Source organism: Aspergillus puulaauensis, chromosome 1 (assembly GCF_016861865.1).
Source record: "Aspergillus puulaauensis MK2 DNA, chromosome 1, nearly complete sequence".
NCBI classification, from domain to species: Eukaryota; Fungi; Ascomycota; class Eurotiomycetes; order Eurotiales; family Aspergillaceae; genus Aspergillus; species Aspergillus puulaauensis.
The window spans coordinates 1727869-1747603 of NC_054857.1; the positions used below are offsets into that span (position 1 = coordinate 1727869).

At 49.8% G+C, this 19735-nt stretch overlaps 7 protein-coding genes across 7 annotated transcripts; 5 read left to right on the forward strand and 2 right to left on the reverse strand.

Annotated features, from left to right (window-relative positions):
• Positions 1–1547: 1547 nt before the first annotated feature.
• Positions 1548–2729, forward strand: APUU_10734S (glycosyltransferase family 32 protein; the record flags this gene model as incomplete). Its single annotated transcript, XM_041704085.1, has 3 exons — positions 1548–1826; positions 1877–2032; positions 2094–2729. 3 exons carry the CDS (start codon positions 1548–1550, stop codon positions 2727–2729), a joined length of 1071 nt encoding a protein of 356 aa, XP_041550100.1.
• Positions 2730–3838: 1109 nt separating this feature from the next.
• APUU_10735S (uncharacterized protein) lies at positions 3839–4573 on the forward strand (the record flags this gene model as incomplete). The annotated part of the gene is made up of 2 exons (XM_041704096.1): positions 3839–4169; positions 4266–4573. The coding sequence occupies 2 exons, from the start codon at positions 3839–3841 to the stop codon at positions 4571–4573; spliced, it is 639 nt and encodes a 212-aa protein (XP_041550101.1).
• Positions 4574–4746: 173 nt separating this feature from the next.
• his3 (imidazoleglycerol-phosphate dehydratase HIS3) lies at positions 4747–5546 on the reverse strand (the record flags this gene model as incomplete). Its single annotated transcript, XM_041704107.1, has 2 exons — positions 4747–5162; positions 5228–5546. The coding sequence occupies 2 exons, from the start codon at positions 5544–5546 to the stop codon at positions 4747–4749; spliced, it is 735 nt and encodes a 244-aa protein (XP_041550102.1).
• A 348-nt stretch (positions 5547–5894) lies between these two features.
• On the forward strand, positions 5895–6514 carry APUU_10737S (uncharacterized protein; the record flags this gene model as incomplete). The annotated part of the gene is made up of 2 exons (XM_041704118.1): positions 5895–5987; positions 6137–6514. The coding sequence occupies 2 exons, from the start codon at positions 5895–5897 to the stop codon at positions 6512–6514; spliced, it is 471 nt and encodes a 156-aa protein (XP_041550103.1).
• A 2212-nt stretch (positions 6515–8726) lies between these two features.
• APUU_10738S (uncharacterized protein) lies at positions 8727–12590 on the forward strand (the record flags this gene model as incomplete). The annotated part of the gene is made up of 1 exon (XM_041704129.1): positions 8727–12590. One exon carries the CDS (start codon positions 8727–8729, stop codon positions 12588–12590), a length of 3864 nt encoding a protein of 1287 aa, XP_041550104.1.
• A 1085-nt stretch (positions 12591–13675) lies between these two features.
• APUU_10739A (Pet127 family protein) lies at positions 13676–16127 on the reverse strand (the record flags this gene model as incomplete). Its single annotated transcript, XM_041704140.1, has 4 exons — positions 13676–15293; positions 15369–15432; positions 15497–15848; positions 15927–16127. The coding sequence occupies 4 exons, from the start codon at positions 16125–16127 to the stop codon at positions 13676–13678; spliced, it is 2235 nt and encodes a 744-aa protein (XP_041550105.1).
• A 560-nt stretch (positions 16128–16687) lies between these two features.
• Positions 16688–19220, forward strand: ade1 (bifunctional aminoimidazole ribotide synthase/glycinamide ribotide synthase; the record flags this gene model as incomplete). Its single annotated transcript, XM_041704152.1, has 3 exons — positions 16688–16973; positions 17030–17557; positions 17608–19220. 3 exons carry the CDS (start codon positions 16688–16690, stop codon positions 19218–19220), a joined length of 2427 nt encoding a protein of 808 aa, XP_041550106.1.
• Positions 19221–19735: the final 515 nt, after the last annotated feature.

Genomic DNA, 19735 nt, shown 5'->3' on the forward strand with positions numbered 1-19735 from the left:
GTGGTTTTGCAGCAATCCACCGCCTGGCCTCTATGTGAAATTGTGAAGGTGCACTTGAGTTTTCCTGTTGGAGCCTGGCTTGCGAAAGATTAGCCATCTTTAAGGCCAATCACGCTTATCCTTGCCTGGACCAGACGACCGTCACGACCGTCGCCTTGACGAACAGCCACGAAGTGGATGGGCTTGACGAGGCTGGAACCGAGCCAGAATTTCATAGGCAGGCACATTCTTAGCGCCCCTTCAACCAGCGTTCGGCGTCCAGAAAAAGCTCCAATAGGGGACCGGTCGAGAGTGGCTGAGTCCCCCGGCCAGGTCCACTGCACACGCCAACGTTGAATGGGGGCACAAGAACAGCGCCCAGCGCGCGCTTTTTAGTGTCAGGACTCGGCCAGGGATGATCAGTCGGCGGCCACGCTGTGAGGATGCTCAAAACGCAGTCCTCTGAACAGCAGGATAATCATTATGGTGTCTGACAGTCTGACTGTGTCGCCGACGCGTCGTATTCAATTTGCATTGCAAGCTGTTCACAGCAGCAGTAGTGGCGGAGGCTCAGCCATCAATTCCATCAAGTGAATCCGTTCAACAACGCGTTTGGATCCCTCCACTCGACCTGCGCGGCCCCTTTTCCTTGGCCAGTGGGAATTAATTGGCGGCTACGTAAGTTCAAGGTTCCTGCTGTGCGAGAGCGCTAACCATGGGCCGTTGTTGACTTCGCCGCCCACACTAACGACAGCTGCTCCAGATTTCCTCCACCTGGACCCGACCACGACCACGACTCCCATTATTCTCACGCTCTTCAATCTTTACATCTCTCCCTCCAAATTTCCCAATTCATTGATGCTACAGCTTGGCTGCTAAGGCGTCGTTCACTCCTTCTCCCTGCTTAACCTTCTTTTTATTTAAAAATAACTAATTTCCATTATTCAATTCCCCTATTTACTCTCATTTCGCCCATCTCTTCCTGCTCTGTACTCGAGGCCCCTCCTTCCCCAACTCCATCTTCAGGAGAAGATCGCTTCCCCAATCATCGTTTACTTTTTGTCGTCTGTCCTCCCTTTTCTTCGTCCGCTGGGCTTGGTCTTATTCAGTGCGCTTTGTACTATATTATCATCGCCCTATCCATCGAGCTAGTCGGCTTTAGGCCCCTTCACTCCTTCCTAACCTAATATAGCTCGAGAAAACACGGGTCAAGGGAAACTCAAAAAAAAAACGTTTACTGCGGACTCCTTTCCCGGGTTGTCATCTCGAACTACATTTCCCCACGATTCTTCTTCGACAAAACATACAACCTCTGACCGAGTCCGGGTTCTGCTAATGCTTGAGAATCACGATTGTCATTAATCTCGTCACCTCCCCTTTCATCCCACTCGTCTGGTGTCGTGTTTCTCGATCATCCTTCACGACCCCCGTTAAACTCGAAACCTTCCTCACCTGCCACGAACTTACGAACTGGAATCTTATCAATTGCGTTCTCACGTTAACAGCGGACGCCGTCACTTCCGTCTTTCCCATTTCCTCAACGGTGTCCTACACCAACACCCATCATCATGCGACGCGGACTCTTGGTTTTCCTCGTTGTTAACCTCCTCATTGTCACATTTTTGATTCGCAGTGTCTCAACACTCTTATCATTGCTGCTGGAGGATGCTGCAGCTGATGCGATCCATCGCGCGGAGCTTCCCTCGCCAAATTCGAGCTTGATCGAGCAACGACCCCAGGTTATTCCCAAGATTATCCACCAAACATATAAGAACGAATCAATTCCCGAAGTATGGCAGGATGCCCAGCAGAGCTGCATCGACCTGCATCCCGATTATGAATATATTGTATTTGGCCCGCCTCTGTTTCTGAATGCGCAGGACTAACAATTCCATAGCTTTGGACGAATGAAAAATCCCGTTCATTCATTGCAGCCGAATATCCCTGGTTCCTGGACACCTTTGACAACTACAAATATCCCATCCAGCGTGCTGATTCAATTCGGTATTTTGTTCTGGCTCATTATGGTGGCACCTACATTGATCTCGACGATGTACGCTAATACCCCTATATCTCCCGGTATACAACAGCAAATATGCTAACATGATGAAAAGGGTTGCAACCGGCGGTTAGATCCTTTGCTCTCGTATCCCGCTTGGGTGCGTCGCACCGCTCCCACTGGTATTTCGAACGATGCCATGGGATCTGTTCCGCAACATCCGTTCTTCCTCCACGTGATCGAGCTGCTGCAATCGTATGACCGCAGTTGGCTTCTCCCGTATATCACGGTCATGTATTCAACTGGCCCTCTTTTCTTATCTGTGGTTTGGAAAGAATACATGGCAGCGAACCCCACCGAAGCGGGGCGCGTCCGAATTCTTATGCAGGATGAATACAACCGGTACTCCTGGAGCTTTTTTACTCACCACGTGGGAAATAGTTGGCACGGGAAGGATGCCAGGTTGATCTTCTGGATGGGACAGCACTGGATGCTCCTGACAGTCGCTGGCTTCGTTATTGCCGGCACTGTTGGCTTGTGCTTGTGGTGGGCTTACGGCCGTTTACTGCTCCTCGGCTCCAAGTACCGCTACCGTTATACCAAGCTCCCAATTCCAGGCTTTAGTCGTTTGTCCTCTCCGTCGCGTCGACCGCGTGATGCGAGGCCAATTTTACTTCGCAGGGTCAGCTTCAAAGACGAAGAAGCTGGTCCTACCGAAACCTCTTATGAATTCGGCAGTCGAAGCGAGTAAGCGGGCTTTTGGAGTTAACTGTTTTATTAATTGCTTGTGTCTATTCCACGGCCTCTCCGAAACGGATTTTGGTTTGCTTTGCCTGAACGAATCTATTCCCGTGATAAAGAGGCTCGCTGAAGTCTCCGGGATGTTCTTCTCCTTTCCAGCGCATGTATGGAGTTCTGGGATTCTGTTTGACCCTCAATCGCTTTGAAAGGCATTAGGTTCTTGTACTTTTTTTTTTAGGCAAGATGTCTTGTGATCTGTACACGGTGCGATCTGCTAGACAGCGCAACCCGCGTTTTATCTGCCTTGGTTCTTTTTGGATGTCTCGATTTCTAGAGCTTTCACGTGAGCGTCTTCGCTTCTTGCTCCCCTTTTACACCCTATCACTTTTAAACAGCCTGAAACGTTTATATAGACCTGCTAAGCACCGGATTGGTGGATGTGTTGTCGGCGTTTCAGATGCCTGGAGCTAGCTGAGTCGCAGACAAAGATAATAATAATGTCAAGATACTAGAGATTTGTGAAGATGAAATATTCTATTGTAAGTTAACAAATGATAGATATCGTATCCTACTCGGAGGTTGGAGACAAAATCATCCCAACTGAGTCTGACCTATCGTCAAGTTCAAGCTCTAGCCCGCCGTTTCAGAAAAGCTGTCCCTGTTTCAGATGACAGCCGGAGAGACCAGTCAATGATCTTCAGCCCCCATATTCCTGAGTAGTAGCGCCAACATTCCTATGTTTCCTTGGTCTTTCGTTGGCCTCATATTTACTGTCCACTCTCAGGCATGCCAGAAGGAATCCCATTTGATCCTCCTTGATCCTCCTTCCTACGCCGAGGCTCAGCTGGGCTGAGCGGCGGGGCCTGACTGGCTCAGCCCAACTGCTGCGGTCAATGTCTTTCAATAGCACAATGAATGCTGACCCTCAGCCTGGTAGTTTGGCAACGCTATAAGATCGGGCGCGTACGCTCTTCACTTTCCTCATTCCTGTAGTAATCCTGTCTATCTTTCCCACTTTCAAACGTTCTTTCTATACTTTATTCTCGATCTGAGCGATCATCACATACGCACATCCACTCTATCCATCTATTTATCGTAACCTTCAAAAACGCCACCAAAATGAAATTCTCCGTCATTCTCCCTCTTCTCCCCCTCCTAGCTGTCGCATCTCCCACCTGCAAACCATCATCCCCAGGAGATAGCCTCACCGCAGCCCAAATCGAAGCCGTCGCGCCCAAATCCTCGTCGTGCGCGAACCCCGACGAAGTCGCACCAGAGGAGTGCGCAACAGCCGCGCAGGCCGCGCCCGCGCTTACAACCGCGTTCAAGAAATATGGTGTAACCTCCAAGGCAGAGCAGGCTGCTGTTCTTGGTCTGATTGCAATGGAGAGCGGCGAGTTCCGGTTTAGCAGGAACCATTTCCCTTCCCCTGGTGTTGAGGGAAAAGGAAGTATGTTACCTTTTTCCTTTTATCTTTTTTGTCTCTCTTTCTTTCTTTTTTTCTCTTGTTTATATGGTGGAATGCTAATGGTACTGAACTTTGTAGCACGAAACATGCAATCCCCTGACTTCAACAAGGAGTATGCGGCCTCCATCGATGCCCTGAAGGAGAGGTTTGAAGCGGTCAAGAGCCAGCCTGGGAAGGTGCTGGATCTGCTTCTCGAGGACCCGGCCGTTGATTTCGGGTCTGGTTCTTGGTTCTTGACTACGCAGTGTGAGGACAGTGTGAGGAAAACCCTCCAGAGCGGTAGTGAGGAAGGTTGGGAGGGGTATATTGTTGACTGTGTGGGCACGGAGGCGAATGAGGAGAGGAAGGGATATTGGACCGCTGCTGTTAAGGCCTTGGGGGCTTAGAGCTTCTTTTGCCTGTTTTCTTTCTTGTTCCATTTGAGCAATTTTGTTGTTACAATGCAGAAAGGAGAGCGATTGTGTACTTTTGAGAGTCGGTATGTATGTATGCTACGCTAGGTGGTTCGTGGACTGCATCTCGAATGGCGTTTAGACATGTTGGTTAGGAAAAAAAAAAATCATAGCACACCCTTTGTGCTAACGATGTCTCCCGCACCGACCTCTCCCTCTACTCTCCGGGCACAAGCTGTCCGGACAGCAACGGCCAGCGCCTTGAACGCACTCTCAGCCCGGTGGTGGTCGTTGTCACCGTATGTGCAGCCAACGTGGAGAGTTACGCCCGCGGCCTGTGCAAAGCTCTGCAGACCGTGCGTGATCATCTCCGTGCTCAGGTCGCCGATCTTCTCGCGCTTGAAACCAATGTTGATGACAGCCCACGGCCGGCTGGACAGGTCGATGACGGCCCATGAGAGGGCTTCGTCGAGAGGGGCATCACCGCGGCCGAACCGTGCGATAGACTGACGGGCTCCGAGAGCGGCAGTGAACGAAGAGCCGAGGGCGAGGAAGGTATCTTCCGTTGTGTGGTGGTCGTCAACTGCGGTGGGTAAGTCGTCAGCATGGTTGTTTGTACTTCTGGTCAGAATGAGGTAAGCAACGTACTGTACAGATCCCCCTTAGCTCTGATAGCCAAACTCCATCCCGAATGTTTCGCAAGTGCGTGCAGCATGTGGTCTAGGAACCCAATGCCCGTGCTGATGGTGATCTGTTGCGTGGCAGTGAATTGGGTGGCATGTGCGGCATCCTTGAACGGGACGATGCCCTTCTTTGCGGCTTCGGCTTCCTGGGGGTCGGAGGGTGGTGGGAAGTGCTTGGATGGCTCAAATGGAGGTAGGACGCCGCCGTCTAAAGAGAGAGAGACCTGGATTTTGGTCTCGTTGGTGTCTCGAGAGAGCGTAGCTGTGCGGGCGGGGAGGGGCATTGTGGATGTGAGATCGAGGTTGGATGATACAGGCTGGTTCGATGCGCTTTGAAGTTTGCAATTGATCAAAGTCAACGTCCTGCGGTTACGCTTGATACTTCGGCCGTTCAATTGAGACAAGTTGTTGAATAATTGAAGTGATACTGTTGGTCGCTCTCTGGATTTTTCTTCAGCGGAACCTCTCCCGCATGGTATTGGTATTACGTACCGGTATCGGAGTTTGGAGCAACTGTTGATCCTGGTGCGTCATTGGTCCTCTCCCCTCTTGCAATCGATAAGAAACAGCTGGAGATTGATAACTTCATGATTCCAAACAAGTTGCTCTCTTGAGCTGTTAGAAGGTCTACAATGCCTCCACCGTCTTCGCAGAAGGCGGATATTGAGCCGCCAGATGAGATCACATCTGAGGCAGTTCGTGGGTTTTTGGCCGGTGCTTTTCGGGTATGTCTTCGAAAACTTCCTTGACAACATATGTTACTTGTTCTGGTGGACGTTCGATTGGGAGGTTAGAAGGCTCCGCGAAGTGACACTCCGAGACGGGGACGGTATCAATAATAGAGCTACGCTGATGTAGTTGGAACACGATATAGTTTGGCTCCGTCTCTATCCTCGCCCATATGATCATGATTCTCCCTCACCCTTTCAAGTTTGCGCCCTCTTCCACAGCAGGTCCTCCACAGCACATGCAGGAACAAGCCCAACCACGGCCGTCGCGTTTTTCAAAAGAATTCATTCAATCAAGACTGTTTTATCGCCCTCTGGAAGGCTTTTCCGAGTGGCTCTCCCCCACAGCCCGGATCTACAGGGGTTTGACACCACAATTCAAGGTTTTCCTTCAAATCGCGGCAATGACCCTGGGCGGATGTGTCTGGGCTGAACACAGGGTTAATGGCTATATTAAAACGCTTCGGAAGGTGAAACGCGCAGAGCGGCTGCAAGCGCAACGAGAGGCCCGGTATTTGGAATAAAACCAAACTCGACTCTCAAGATCCATACCGAAGCTGCGGTTCAAAATTTCTTCAGGAGCAGCGGAGTCGCCGAGTGAGCTGTAACTTTGCTAGGCTTGTTTCATGTTTGCTGGTTCCAAGATCGAGGCTGACTCGTCGCAACTCGGATACCATCCGCATTCAAGGGTCAGGGGATAAGACTGTACATTAGGTATCTTTATTGTCATGGTAGTACTCCTCCATACAGAGTAGTGTTTATTAACGAGTGCTCTCTGCAAAGAAACCTGTGCTGGATCTTCGGTAAGTGCGATATCCTAGTGGTGGTTTAATCAAAAGGTAAAGAAATAGCGAAAAACTCAATCTCGGTCACAGGGCAATCTCCGATCCATATTGTGGCGCTATTGCCAAAGATGGAACCGCGATTTGTTGCTTGTCGCCAATTCTGAAGAATCATTTGACTCGTAACTTCGTAAGCAAGCAGAGACTAGACAGGAGTTCGTCGATCTTTCTAATTAACCGGGATCCGGACGGCTGGCTAGGGCCGAAGTCTACACCGTAGTCAGAGATTCATGGACGATGAGGTGCCGGATGCAGAGAATATAAAAGAAACTCTGCTGTCATATCACCTAGCGCTAAGAACAAGGGATGGAGCGGGCAACTCTGCATATGCTTCCTCTCAGACGCGCGTCTTTCAGACGAGGATTGGTTCAGTTTGTCTCAGTCGCAGTTGCTCCTGGGAATGAGGCGATTCAGGCAGATCGAGGGTGGAGCTATGCTCAGCCTCTGAGCCTACTTGTGCATCAGCTAGCGGCAATGGTGTTCAGGGCGGGCGAGAGTCTAAATGGCGAAAGGTCGACTTCCGGAACGACGGGTCGAATCAGTTCAGTCTCATACTCTGTCTTGGGCGATAAGGAGCTTAAGAAGCCATAGTAAAGATTAGACTTGGAATGTGGCCCATGGGTTGTCAGTCAGCGATCAAGAGAGCCACTGACGTAGGTATTGTTTAATTGTGTAGCAATGTAGAGTAACAGTATGTCAATCGGTGCCATCAACAGGATGATCAGCAGGGAAAGCGTGGCATTATAGAGGCCAACTCCAGGTCGGTCAGAGTCGTGGGTCGACATCAAACGCTGTGTGGATGGGAAGTGGACGCCTCGTATCCGCATTCGGGGATGCACTTTGCATTGATCCATTTTTTGAGCTTCAAGTTTCAACAGATCTGAGAGCGTGTTCCCTGATCCGGGGATTTTCCACAACTCTTGAGATTCATGAGCCCTCTCGTTCCCTGTCAAGACTCAAATTGCAATTGCCAGCCCTCGTTGCAGGTCCCAATTTCCGCTCTTTTCGTCCCCAAGTTTCGGTCAAGGCGATTGACATCATAATCCGATCGGGGGATCTTGGGTCAGGAACTTCTCCAAACCACGGATTCAATAACACAAATCACAATTGACAATCGCTTTCTTTCCCTCGCTGTTTGGTTCTTCTTGTTTGATTCCTGGGGTTTCTCTGTTCTCCTTCGTTCTATCCCCGAGCCCTGGTGTCTCTGCTGTTTTCATCTTTTCTCAATTGCCTCATCCGGTGCATATCCACCACGCCAGGCTTCAACCTCAGATTCACTGCTACCACTGTTCGCTCTTGCAGTGCAACCTCACTTTCGAGTCGCTCCTTTTTCTTGTTTTATAAAGTTTACTATATTTTTTCTCCGTCCCTCTTGCAGCAACCGCCAGGCCTTTTTCTAATCGGGCCGCTGTCTCAGATTCTTGACTGACTTCTGGAGACACCACACCGTTCGGTCTTTTCGACTCTGCTTCGTTTAGTCCAACGCTTTTCAAGCTTCTCATTTTGGTTTCTACTTATAGCGACAGTCGAAAGCCTCGCCTAGCCGGTGATCGATGGCTTCGTGAAGTCTGCTGTATGTTCCACTTCTCCTCCTCCCCCCTCTTCCCAAGGTTCTCCTTCCTCGCTCCCCGATTTGCTTTGTCTCTTCCTTTCTCCACCTTTCTAATTCCTATCCCCTTAGCTTGTCTTGCATCATGTCCATTCAATATCTGCTGCTTATCATCCGGTGACAGCTGACTTTCTTTTTCTTTTTTTCCCGCCGTTAGTGAGTGCGACAACACGCGGCCTCGATGTGATAATTGCTCTGCCCTCACAATTGCCCTCTCCCGCTCCTAGCCTACTCGACCACCCTTTGCCTCTCCTCTTTCTCTAACTTCCGTGCCTCTTCCCCGTGATGACGCAAGGTTTGGGAAAGAGAGAGCGAAGGAAGAGTCTGGGTGCGTTTGGCCCGCTGTCAACGACTTCCAATCCTGGTCCGATCCCACTCGATCATTCTACAACTCACGATCCAAATGTCCTGAAGAAGAAGCAGCGGCGTAATTCGGGATTCTTTGGAGCCCGGAACCCCAGTCCAGTCGAAGCTCCCACCGGCCACCGCGGCCCTGGAACCGCAACCCCAGTCAGGGTGGCCTCATCGCCCGCCCTCGACGCTACCCCCCGGGGCCGTCAAAGACCACTTCAAAAGCGACGGAATTCAGTTTTCGGCTCGCTTCGGTCGCTCCATTCACTAGAGGATGATGACCCGGCTCGGTATTCTGTGGACGGTGATGATGGCCATGGGGTTGGATCGATTCTTTTACACCATGGCGAGGTTCAGATAACTGGAGGGGTGTGGAGGAAGAAGAGCCAGTACCTTGTTCTAACCGATACACATCTCGTTCGGTTCAAAAGTCTGAACAAAGCGCTAGAAATGTTCCCCTCCATCCCTCCGTCAATGGCTCGAGCATCCGCCAACCGACAATCAATCGCCTCTATCAGCTCCCTACAAGATCCGCAGCTCGGCGCCATGGGTGATGCGTCCACAGGCATTCCGCTGAGCAGCATTGTTGCAGTCTACATGCTTGATGATGGAAAGCCGTCGTCTTCGGTAGAAGTGGCATATATGGACGAACGAACCCAAAAGACCACTTTTATCCAAATGCAGACCCCGGACCTTCAGGAACTTAACCTCTGGATGGTGGGAATTCGATCAGCTGCTGAAATGACTCGCAGCACGGCCCCTATGCCCTTTGACCCCAGGGCATTGGACTGCGTTGTCAGGATGCTAGAGCACGAACGCGATTATGATCCTGAGAACTTTCGTATGTTTCGAGTCATTCAGATGGCATCCAGCAAGTCCCCGACGCGGGCGTCGTCGGACGAGCTCACCAAACTGTCACCCACTGGATGCTATCTTGCCCTCGGATTGCACAAGCTCCATTTGGTCGCACTGCACAAGTTTTCTACGCGCAGCTCTACGACGTCTCTAACCGACCTGGACACCGCAACATCTTTTGGCCTCATGAATTTGAGCTGCTTGTCGATGGAGTGGGGTGACGATAGTCTGCACTTGACTTTTCGGGTTCCCCTCCAAAAGCCATGCTCAATATTCTTAGCATCTGTCCACTCGCTTGAAATCGCATTTTGGATCAGGCAACAGACCGAATTTTTGCGCCCACTCTGGCTCAAACAGCCCTATGATTTTATTGTACCCCGTGATCTCAATAACGAGAACAACTTCCCCCCAGTCTGCCTTGACGAGGATTATGGTTGCTTCGATCGAACTTTGGTCGCCTACTGCGCTAGTTATGACATTGATACCTCCAACATTCGATATACTATCGATACACAATGCGACGATGCGCCGTGCTTCAAATTATTACGGCCAGCTTCACCTCTTCAAAGTAAATATACCGCCTTGGAGCTTATCGCGCTCATGCGAACATTGAGATATAATGAGTCATTTCGGTCGGTTTCTTTCAATGGGGTCAGCCTGGATGCAATTCAAAGCCTGCGGGATATTTATGGGAATGATAAAGACGCGCTGTTGACCCGTGCGGATGCTCAAATTCACGTTCCAGGACAGGAGAACTTGTCTGTCCTGTCACAGGAAATTCGGGCACTGAGCGTGAAAAGCAAGTGGCTCCGCCGTTTTGACTTTTCATATACTCTCAGCAGAACACCCAAGTCTGACAGTGATAGTCATGACCCAGGCTGTGGGATTCCCGAGGCCATTTTCCCTATTTGTCGGCGAGAACTCACCAATGTTGATTGGGTCATTCTGAATGGTATAAAACTTGGCGATTCCGATCTTGACTACCTCGTCGATGCGGCTTCCCAGCGAGGAAGTCATTTCCGAGCGCTAGAGGTGGGAAATTGCGGTCTATCTGTCCATGATATTGATCTTCTTCTTTCCACTACTGTCGCTCAGGTCTCGAGCCTCGAAGCATTGAATATCTCTGGTGTACAAGGTCGCATAAAACCCGATATGCTACAGCAGTACCTTGGTTATTTCAGCCAGCTCAAGAAGCTTGACTTATCGCGCATCTCAAGGACCTCGGGTCCTGAGCCGCTTATCACAGCTCAAAATTTGTTCAATTGGCGGCTCGAAGAGCTCTGCCTTAGCCAAACCCCTGTCAACAGAGAGACCGTTGATGCCATCGCCACCTACCTTGCGAGTGATCGTTCCGAATGCCTACAGGTTATCCGACTCGATCAATGCGGACTCACTGGGCAGGATGTAGCCATTTTCATGCACTCATTGGCGGTAGTCGCGCATGGCCGTGATGTCCATCTCCACGTTAATGACAACCGGCTAGATCTTGGCATTTCTTACCTTTGCGATGCCATTGCTCAGAATAAAACCCCGTCTCATTTATCGATGAGGATGGTTGATTTCAAGAAAGAGAAGCAATTTCAGGATTTGGCGGAGGCTCTACGCAAGAATCACACTCTGAGATATCTTGATATCTCGAAAGCATCTCTTCCGTACGATGCCGGGCCAGAGACATGCAAGTCGCTGCAGCTGATGTTTGAAGAGAACGACACCCTGGAGGACCTGGATATTAGTGGTGATAGCGCTCCCCTGGATATGGCAAGGTTCGGGATTGGCCTCAACCTGGCTTTGACTGGTTTGAAAAAGAACAACTCGTTGAAGGTGCTGAGGATCGAACACCAGAAACTCGGACTACAAGGCGCAAACACCCTAGCTTCCGTGTTGGAAAACAATACCAGCCTACATGAGGTTCATTGTGAAAATAATGACATCAACCTCCAGTCATTCACGGTTCTGGTTAACGGACTTCAAAAAAATCGGTCTTTGATAAGCCTATCATGTATGGACCGCGATAGAGCCAGGTCACTCGACAAAGTACGCCGAGAGATTGCAAATGTGAAAAGGGAATTGAGTGCCTCTCAGCACCCGACGACGAGTTCTCTACGTCGATCATTGCACGCTGCGATCAATGTCAAGAATATTTCTGTCAGTAGTAAACTGGCCAAGCACTCGCATTCTTATGGTCATATCCGTGCTACTGCAAGCTCACTTTCGGCTGTTGACTCTAGGCCACCCATGGACGACCAAGTGGAAGCTATCCTCCAGTCGTTGAGTTCAAAATGGGACGCAGAAGTCTCTCGTCTGCGCCGATACCTCTTCAGAAACTTCAACCTAGTTAACGGTATAAGCGATGATGAAATTGGTATCGCTGGCGATGATGCCGCTAGTGATGGACGCCCTGCAACTGCTGCAAGTCTTGGGACCATGCTGGAACAACTCAAGCTTGATGTGGCACTAACTACAAATGAAATCCAATCGACCACGTCGCAGACACCGTCACAGGCCAGCGGGGCGGATAAGAGCCCACATCTGGAGATATTCCAAAGCCTTGATACAGAGAATAACCTGGATGACGAGCTACAGAAATCACCATATCTATCGCCCTATTCAGGTCACGCTTCTCAAGCTCTGCCGTCAGACTATGCTGCTTCAATTGCGTCGGCCCGCTCTGCTCTTCCAGTTCCGATGATGCCATCCGTTGTGAGCAAGTCTAGCAGTATCCGCAGCGCTCGTACCTCGAGCAGTGTTTCCACGAGTACCGGCACAGGCGTAAGCGCAAGGAGCGCATATGGAACCGCGTCCTCAACGCTGAGAGGCTTCCTCTCATCGAGAGAACGGAAGAAGATGGATACGATGAAATCTGGAACTGTGTGTGTATCTGGAGATAGACCACCAACTTTAGATTGGTCCCCGCCTCACTTTGATCTAAGTGACTTCCGCTAGGTCACCCCTACCTAATCAAGAGCTCCTCCATACACCTCAAACTTCTGAAACTTCGGTCTAGGCCGTGGGCGTCTCAAGATATATGAGGCTAAATGATCAACCATTTGAACACCATCTTCGCTACTCGAAACTGCTCGTTATTATACCACGCCCTGAAACTTTGTTTGACGCTACCACTCGCTCGAGTTCCTTTGTTCCTACTATAAATAAGCAGATCTACGGAAGTCCTCGTCCTCTTTATACGCTCGATACCCTCACTTTGATCTTACCTACCTTACGACAACCGGCATTGTACTCAGCTCGTTCATCGTTTTCTTTTCTTTTCATTTTTACCGCCCCATCCGTTCATCTAGGTATGGACTGTTGCTCGTGCAAAAGACAAACATACTTGTCTATTTTGATTCGCATCTGGCGTATTTGACGCACAAATCGACTGTCGTTATACAAGCTCCATTTTGAACATACCCGACAGTCATTAGAAACCCGGCAGGATGCTCTTTGTTCCTTTTTGCATTTCCCAACATGACTTAATCGTTAATGCTATAGATTTACTCGGTCTAAGGAGGAACCTTATTTCTAACCCAAGCGACGGGCTTTTGTCACGCTGTCTGTCATATTTTGTTGAACGGCGAAATTCGTGTAAATTGGCTGGTTTTGTTTACAGCATACCTGTTACCTACATACTACCGTACTACTGTCGATACATGCGGGTTGAATGTACATATAATAGGCAGGAGTTTTGTATATATACTGTCAATTATCAACTTGCCTTTGGACCTTCGTGGTTTTGCTCGAGTACTAAGTGTTGATATACATAGTTAGAGCATACGCATATTTGCTTGACGCGGAGTAGAAGTGGTTGCAGTAGATATGAATGAATATATTCAGAGGGAAAGGTGAACCCAACCTAGGTACATAAAATACCCCCAAACGCCGTTGTTCTGGGTAATTGAGGCCTCAAAAACTCAACGCTCAGAATTATGTTACAGGGTACATGAATTATATAAACCAAACCAAAAGTTCAAGTATAATACAGACCTTAGAGAGAAAGAAAGCATCTATCCAATACAGAAAGACATCATTCATCAATGCTCCACACCGTCCAAAACAGTGACCCCATGCTTCTTGTCATCTTTATCCTGCGCTTTGCGAAGTTTTCGGCCCTCATATGCAAGCCGCCTCAATTTCTTTAGGTACGCCGTCTCGCCCGAAAAGTCGTCCTTTCCTTCAAGAAGGGTCTTACGACGGTGCTGGCAGGCATTGTAGAAACTTCTAACTTTTGGACCTTCCAAATCAGTTAACTCGTATTCAACGCTCCAGCTGTCATTTTCGGTGATATCGTAGGGACGGCCAACAGGGCGGCCATTCACACGGTTTAGTGTCATGAGTACCATGCCGGAAAGCTCGCGGTTATCGGTTTTCGAAGAGGCTTCTGTGTTTCCTAGTTCTTCTGGCTTTGGCGTGGTGTCCTCAATGGCTTCATCTTTAGCGGCGGCAACTTCGGGCTCTTGGGAGTCTTCAGCGGCTTCATTTTCAGCAGCGACAGCTTCGGATTCTTGATCCTCCTGAGAAGGGTCTTGACCATTTGCATCGGGGGCGTATTTTAGGATCCGTTGCTGGTAGGCGTCGATTTCTGCCTTGTTCCTAGTTTGGATGGCTTCGATTTCTTCGTCGGTGACGGGCTCGTAGAAGATGTACATGAATGGCATCGCGGTGTCTCTGGTCTCAAAGTGGAACCGGAGAGACTTTCCAGGGTATTTTTCAGTAGCCCTGTTAAGTACTTTGTTCCAGAGCTGAAGGCTTAGACGGAATTCACCGTCACCCAGCGCCGTGTCCGTTTGACCATGTATCGCTTTATCCATTTCCGGCAAACTAATGTACTGGAAGCCGAAAATTCGTTCAATGTTGTGGAACGCCACAAAAATCCCGTCCATGCGCCCAATACGGACCTGAAGTGAATACTTGAGGAAAGCCGCGCGAATCATATCAAAATACTCACGTTCATACGACTCGTACTTGCCAAAGCGTGATTTGATCTGATATCCCAGGCCAGCCTCAAAGTTGCGCGCATCCATTCTAATAGATATGACTGCGCGTGTCTTCAGATCAAACATTCCGGTACCAGGAAGGCGTGGGTCATGGGCATCGAGTTGAGACCTCATCAAGAAATCTCCCATGGTTGAATAGTGGTAAGATTCCGGTAAAGACGCCTCTTCCTCAGGTGTGATCTTATTCTGGTGGGATCTCCGGTAGCGCTCGAACTCATCTTTCGGTAAGGTGAGAAGCTTCTCCATCGATTTACCTAAGTTCATCAGGATGTTGGCCGAATCGAATTCTTTATCGGCATCTATTGCATAGACACCATCCTTGTACCGTAAAATCATGGCAGCAGGCGCTCGCATTATACGTGTGTAGTTCTTTGCATTATCATCGAATCCTCGAGAGAGCACATCCGTTCTGATAGGGCGCCACGCTGACAGCAGGTAATGGAAGTGTGACAAAACGCTTGTCATGCTTGAAGACGATCCTATATATTTCTTGTTACTTTTTATCGCCTCGTTTCGCAATATTTCGTCTTGGGATGACGTGATATAGTCTTTCAAGGCTGCGAAATCGAATTCGGTAACAGGCATGATGGAACCCAAGTACGGATCGAAATTGAAGACACGAGACCGAGGATCACGAAGGTGGTAGACTCCAGGACTAAACAGAAAAGACACAGCTTGGTTAGCTTATTTGATGCGGAGTTAAGTACGGAGGGTGGAAAATATGGCTTACTTGAAAAGAACTCTCTGTAGGCCATAAGCCAAATTTGGTACCGGTTGCGTCGGCACGTCGAGCTCTTTACATTTATCAGTTTTGTGCTCTTTTTGGAATCAGCGAGGGAGGCTGTATATTGGTCGCACCTTTGAAGTTTTGCCGTGCCAGATACAGCTTGTCGCGTCGTCGGCCTGCTGCCGAAGACGTGAATATTCCAGGAAGTGGCGGGAATACACTATATTTCTGATCCATACGCTGTGAATCCCGAGGTGTTTTAATTTGATGAATAATGTTTTTCAAGTTGTTTTCAACACCCTTTTTCTTGAGTTTGCTACCCGGTTCCCTGGCCTTTACTCGGTCATGATCAGAACGAATCGCCCGGATTTTGTCTACAACAGATTTTCGCAAGTGTTTAGGCTTGCCTTTTGCTGCGTGATCTGTGCGAGGGCTCCATTTCGTTGTTTCTGCTTCTCTCGATGCCGGCCGCGTTTTCGGCTTCTAATCGCAAGGACGGATTAGTATATAAATACTTTTGCTGACTGTTCGCGAACGGGGATATTCAGATTAGTCACGAACCTTGTGTAATGGCGGAACACCTCCAGCAGGTAATTCATCGGGCGTGGCTCCTGAGTCTTCGTTACCGGCTTCTGCGCGCGACAAACGAGTGGTGCGAAAGGCGCGAGTCTGAACCTGGCCTTCCAGGCGGATTGCTAAACAGGAAAAACAGACATGATCACGAAGAGGGTCTGACACAGACCGTAACGATGATCGAAACATCCGGTCCGAGTACACGTAGAAGGCCTCACAGAGTCAATTGAAAAAAAAATCTCCATGTGCCGGGGGAATGGTAGTTGAGGTGCTCAGGCGCAAACACGCGAGTGATATCCATATTTTTTTTCTGCTGCTCAACGCCGCCTCACCGCCTTTGCTAAAGTAATTACCGCTGTACCATACGATACCCGTGCTGCCGTACCGTAATTGATGCCTCCGAGTCCGGGGAGACTTCGGAGCAAAAAGTAAAAAGCCCCGCCGTGCCGCAAATCAGAAAAAAAAGTTGCTCGACAGAGTCAAGTTGGGTTTTGTCTTCTCTACAACGGTTGTCTCTGCTGTCTGGCGGCTTGTCTCCTGTTAGACTTCTCTCGAGGTGAGTTATTTGAATCTTTTGCCATTGATCAAAATTATCTGTTCTAGTGCTGCTGCACTTTGATGGAGGGGCATGCATGAAAAGTGCCCCTCCAGCGTTCCCAATTTTGCGCTGTCTCTGAATCATATGTGAGGACTCAATCTAATATCCTATTTTTAAATAACAGATTTCTCTCGAGAACGCTACCCCCACCATGGCACAGGAACAGGAACGTCTGCGCGTCCTCATCGTTGGTAATGGTGGACGTGAGCATGCTCTAGCTTGGAAACTGAGCCAGTCTCCGCGAGTCGACATAGTCTTTGTCGCTCCAGGAAATGGAGGCACTGCGGCAGGTGCCCACAGCAAGATCGAGAATGCCAATGTAAAGGGGGATGACTACCCGGGACTGGTGGCTTTCGCCCAGAAGAACCAAGTCAATCTCGTGGTCCCAGGTCCGGAGGCGCCCCTCGTAGATGGAATTCAGGGATATTTCCAAGCCGGTTGGTACCCCTGCGCTTTTTGATCTCATTAGACCTATCATTGATTGGATATGAAGTCGGCATTAGGTGCTTCGGTCCGTCAAAAGCGGCAGCGCGCATGGAGGGCTCCAAAGCCTTCTCAAAGGATTTCATGAAACGCCAGAACATCCCCACCGCTGCCTACGGGAACTTCACGGATTACGAAAAGGCTCGCCAATACCTCGAAAGTGTGTCGCACACCGTTGTTATCAAGGCCGATGGATTGGCTGGAGGAAAAGGTGTGATCATTCCGACAACAAAGGAGGAGGCCCACCAGGCGCTGCGCGAAATGATGGTCGACCACCAGTTTGGCGATGCGGGAAATGAGGTCGTTATTGAAGAATACCTTGAGGGTGACGAGCTTAGTGTTTTGACCTTCAGTGATGGCTACAGCATCAAGTCCCTCCCCGCCGCTCAGGACCACAAGCGTATCTACGACGGAGATCAGGGCCCCAATACGGGAGGCATGGGCTGTTATGCTCCCACTCCAATCTCTTCGAAGCAGGTTCTTGAAGAGATTGACCGCACGATTGTTCAACCGTCGATTGACGGAATGAGGAGAGAAGGTACATGCGCAACAGTCACACCTATAAATGTCAATGCTAACAACAACTAGGGTTCCCGTTTGTTGGTATCCTATTTACCGGCCTCATGATGACCAAAAACGGTCCCAAAGTTCTCGAATACAACGTTCGTGGTGGAGACCCAGAGACCCAGACTCTTCTCCCCCTCTTGAGTGATGACACAGATCTGGCAGAAATCATGGTGGCTTGCACGGAGCATTGGCTTGATGGCGTCTCCATCAAGGTCAAGCCTGACTTCTCCACCACTGTCATCGCTGTTGCGGGTGGGTACCCCGGTGCATATGCTAAGGGTAAAAAGATTACCTTAGCTCCAACTCCGGAGGGTACCCTCATCTTCCACGCCGGAACCAACCTTGCTGGGAATGAGCTGCAGACTGCAGGTGGACGAGTTATCGCATCCACCGCCACAGCAACTAGCCTTGAAGAAGCCCTGAAGAAGAGCTATGCGGGCATCGAGACGATTCACTTTGAAGATGTTTTCTACCGCAAGGATATTGCTCACCGTGCCTTCCGACAACGTGAGATACAGCAGTCCCTCACCTACGCCTCGGCCGGAGTCTCCATTGATGCTGGAAATGACCTTGTCAACAAGATCAAGAGCAACGTTGCAAAGACCAAGCGTCCTGGAACTGACGCTGTCATTGGAGGCTTTGGTGGCCTCTTCTCCCTCGCTGCAGCCAACTCCGCCTATCACCCCGAGTCCCCAACTCTCATTGGAGCCATCGACGGTGTCGGAACAAAGCTCAAGATTGCCCACGCAGCAGGCGTACACGACACCGTTGGTGTCGACTTAGTCGCTATGAACGTCAATGACCTTGTCGTCCAGGGTGCAGAGCCACTCTTTTTCCTCGACTGTTACTCCTGCGGCAAGCTAGACGTGAACACGGCTGCCGCCTTCGTCACTGGTGTCGCCGAGGGTTGTACGCAAGCCGGTTGTGCCTTGATTGGTGGCGAAACAGCCGAAATGCCCGGTCTTTTCATTGACGACAGCTACGACGCCGTTGGCGCTGCTGTTGGTGCCATCAACACTTCTGGCCCTAACGCCCGCACCATCCTCCCGGACACATCAGCCATGAAGGATGGCGACGTCCTTCTCGCCCTAGCATCCTCTGGACCCCACTCTAACGGGTACTCCCTCGTCCGCAAGATCGTCGAGCGCTCTGGCCTCAACTACAACGACGCGGCCCCCTTCACCATGCCTTTTTCCTCCAGTGAACCCCTCACCCTCGGCCGTGCCCTCCTAACCCCAACCCGCATCTACGTCAAGCCCCTCCTTAAAGCCCTCTCTGCCTCATCCCCAACCGCCATCAAGGGTCTCGCCCATATCACCGGCGGCGGTCTCGTCGACAACGTACCCCGCATGCTACCCAAGGCCCTCACCGCACACATTGACGCCAAGACATGGCAACTTCCCCCGGTCTTCTCATGGCTCAAGAAGAATGGTAATGTCTCAGCGCACGAGATGACACGCGCCTTCAACTGTGGAGTTGGCATGGTTATCGTCGTCGAGAAGGGCGCTGAGGCTGCCGTAAAGGATCTCCTTGAGAAGGAAGGCGAGACCGTCTACCAGGTCGGTGAGCTCAAGGCCAAGGTTGAAGGTGAAGAGGAATGTATCGTCTCTGGACTTGAGACGTGGGACGCATAGATGGAAGAAAGCTGGCTTGGTTTGACAGCCGGCGAGGGGTTTCTGGTATGAATATTCAAGCACTACGTACCATGCATATATTGGGATATTCGAAAAGAGAAAAGAATGGCTTATGTTTAAGATTTATGTTCATGACATTACACGCGATATCACAAATACTACTGCTTATAGTTGACTTTATATTATATCGCTTGGCGGGTTTCCGATTTACGGAGTGCCAGACAACTAAAAGCCATTTAATACGGTATGTTATATTACATGAAAATTTCCATACATCTACTTCTTCCCCTATCTATTGATCTCTTCTTATCTTTATCACTTATGGCAATGGAGGTCTTGGCCTGAATCCAGTTAATGATTGCTGTCAGGGCAATAGGTAGACGCCTCAATTAACAGTGAGCGGTAGTTTGATGAGATTTTAGACAACATAATGCTCTAATAACGTTAAATCCAGGTTTGGATTAATTGAGCCGAGACTCGAGTTGTGGTGCGCTCTGTGTACTTGCAACACAATA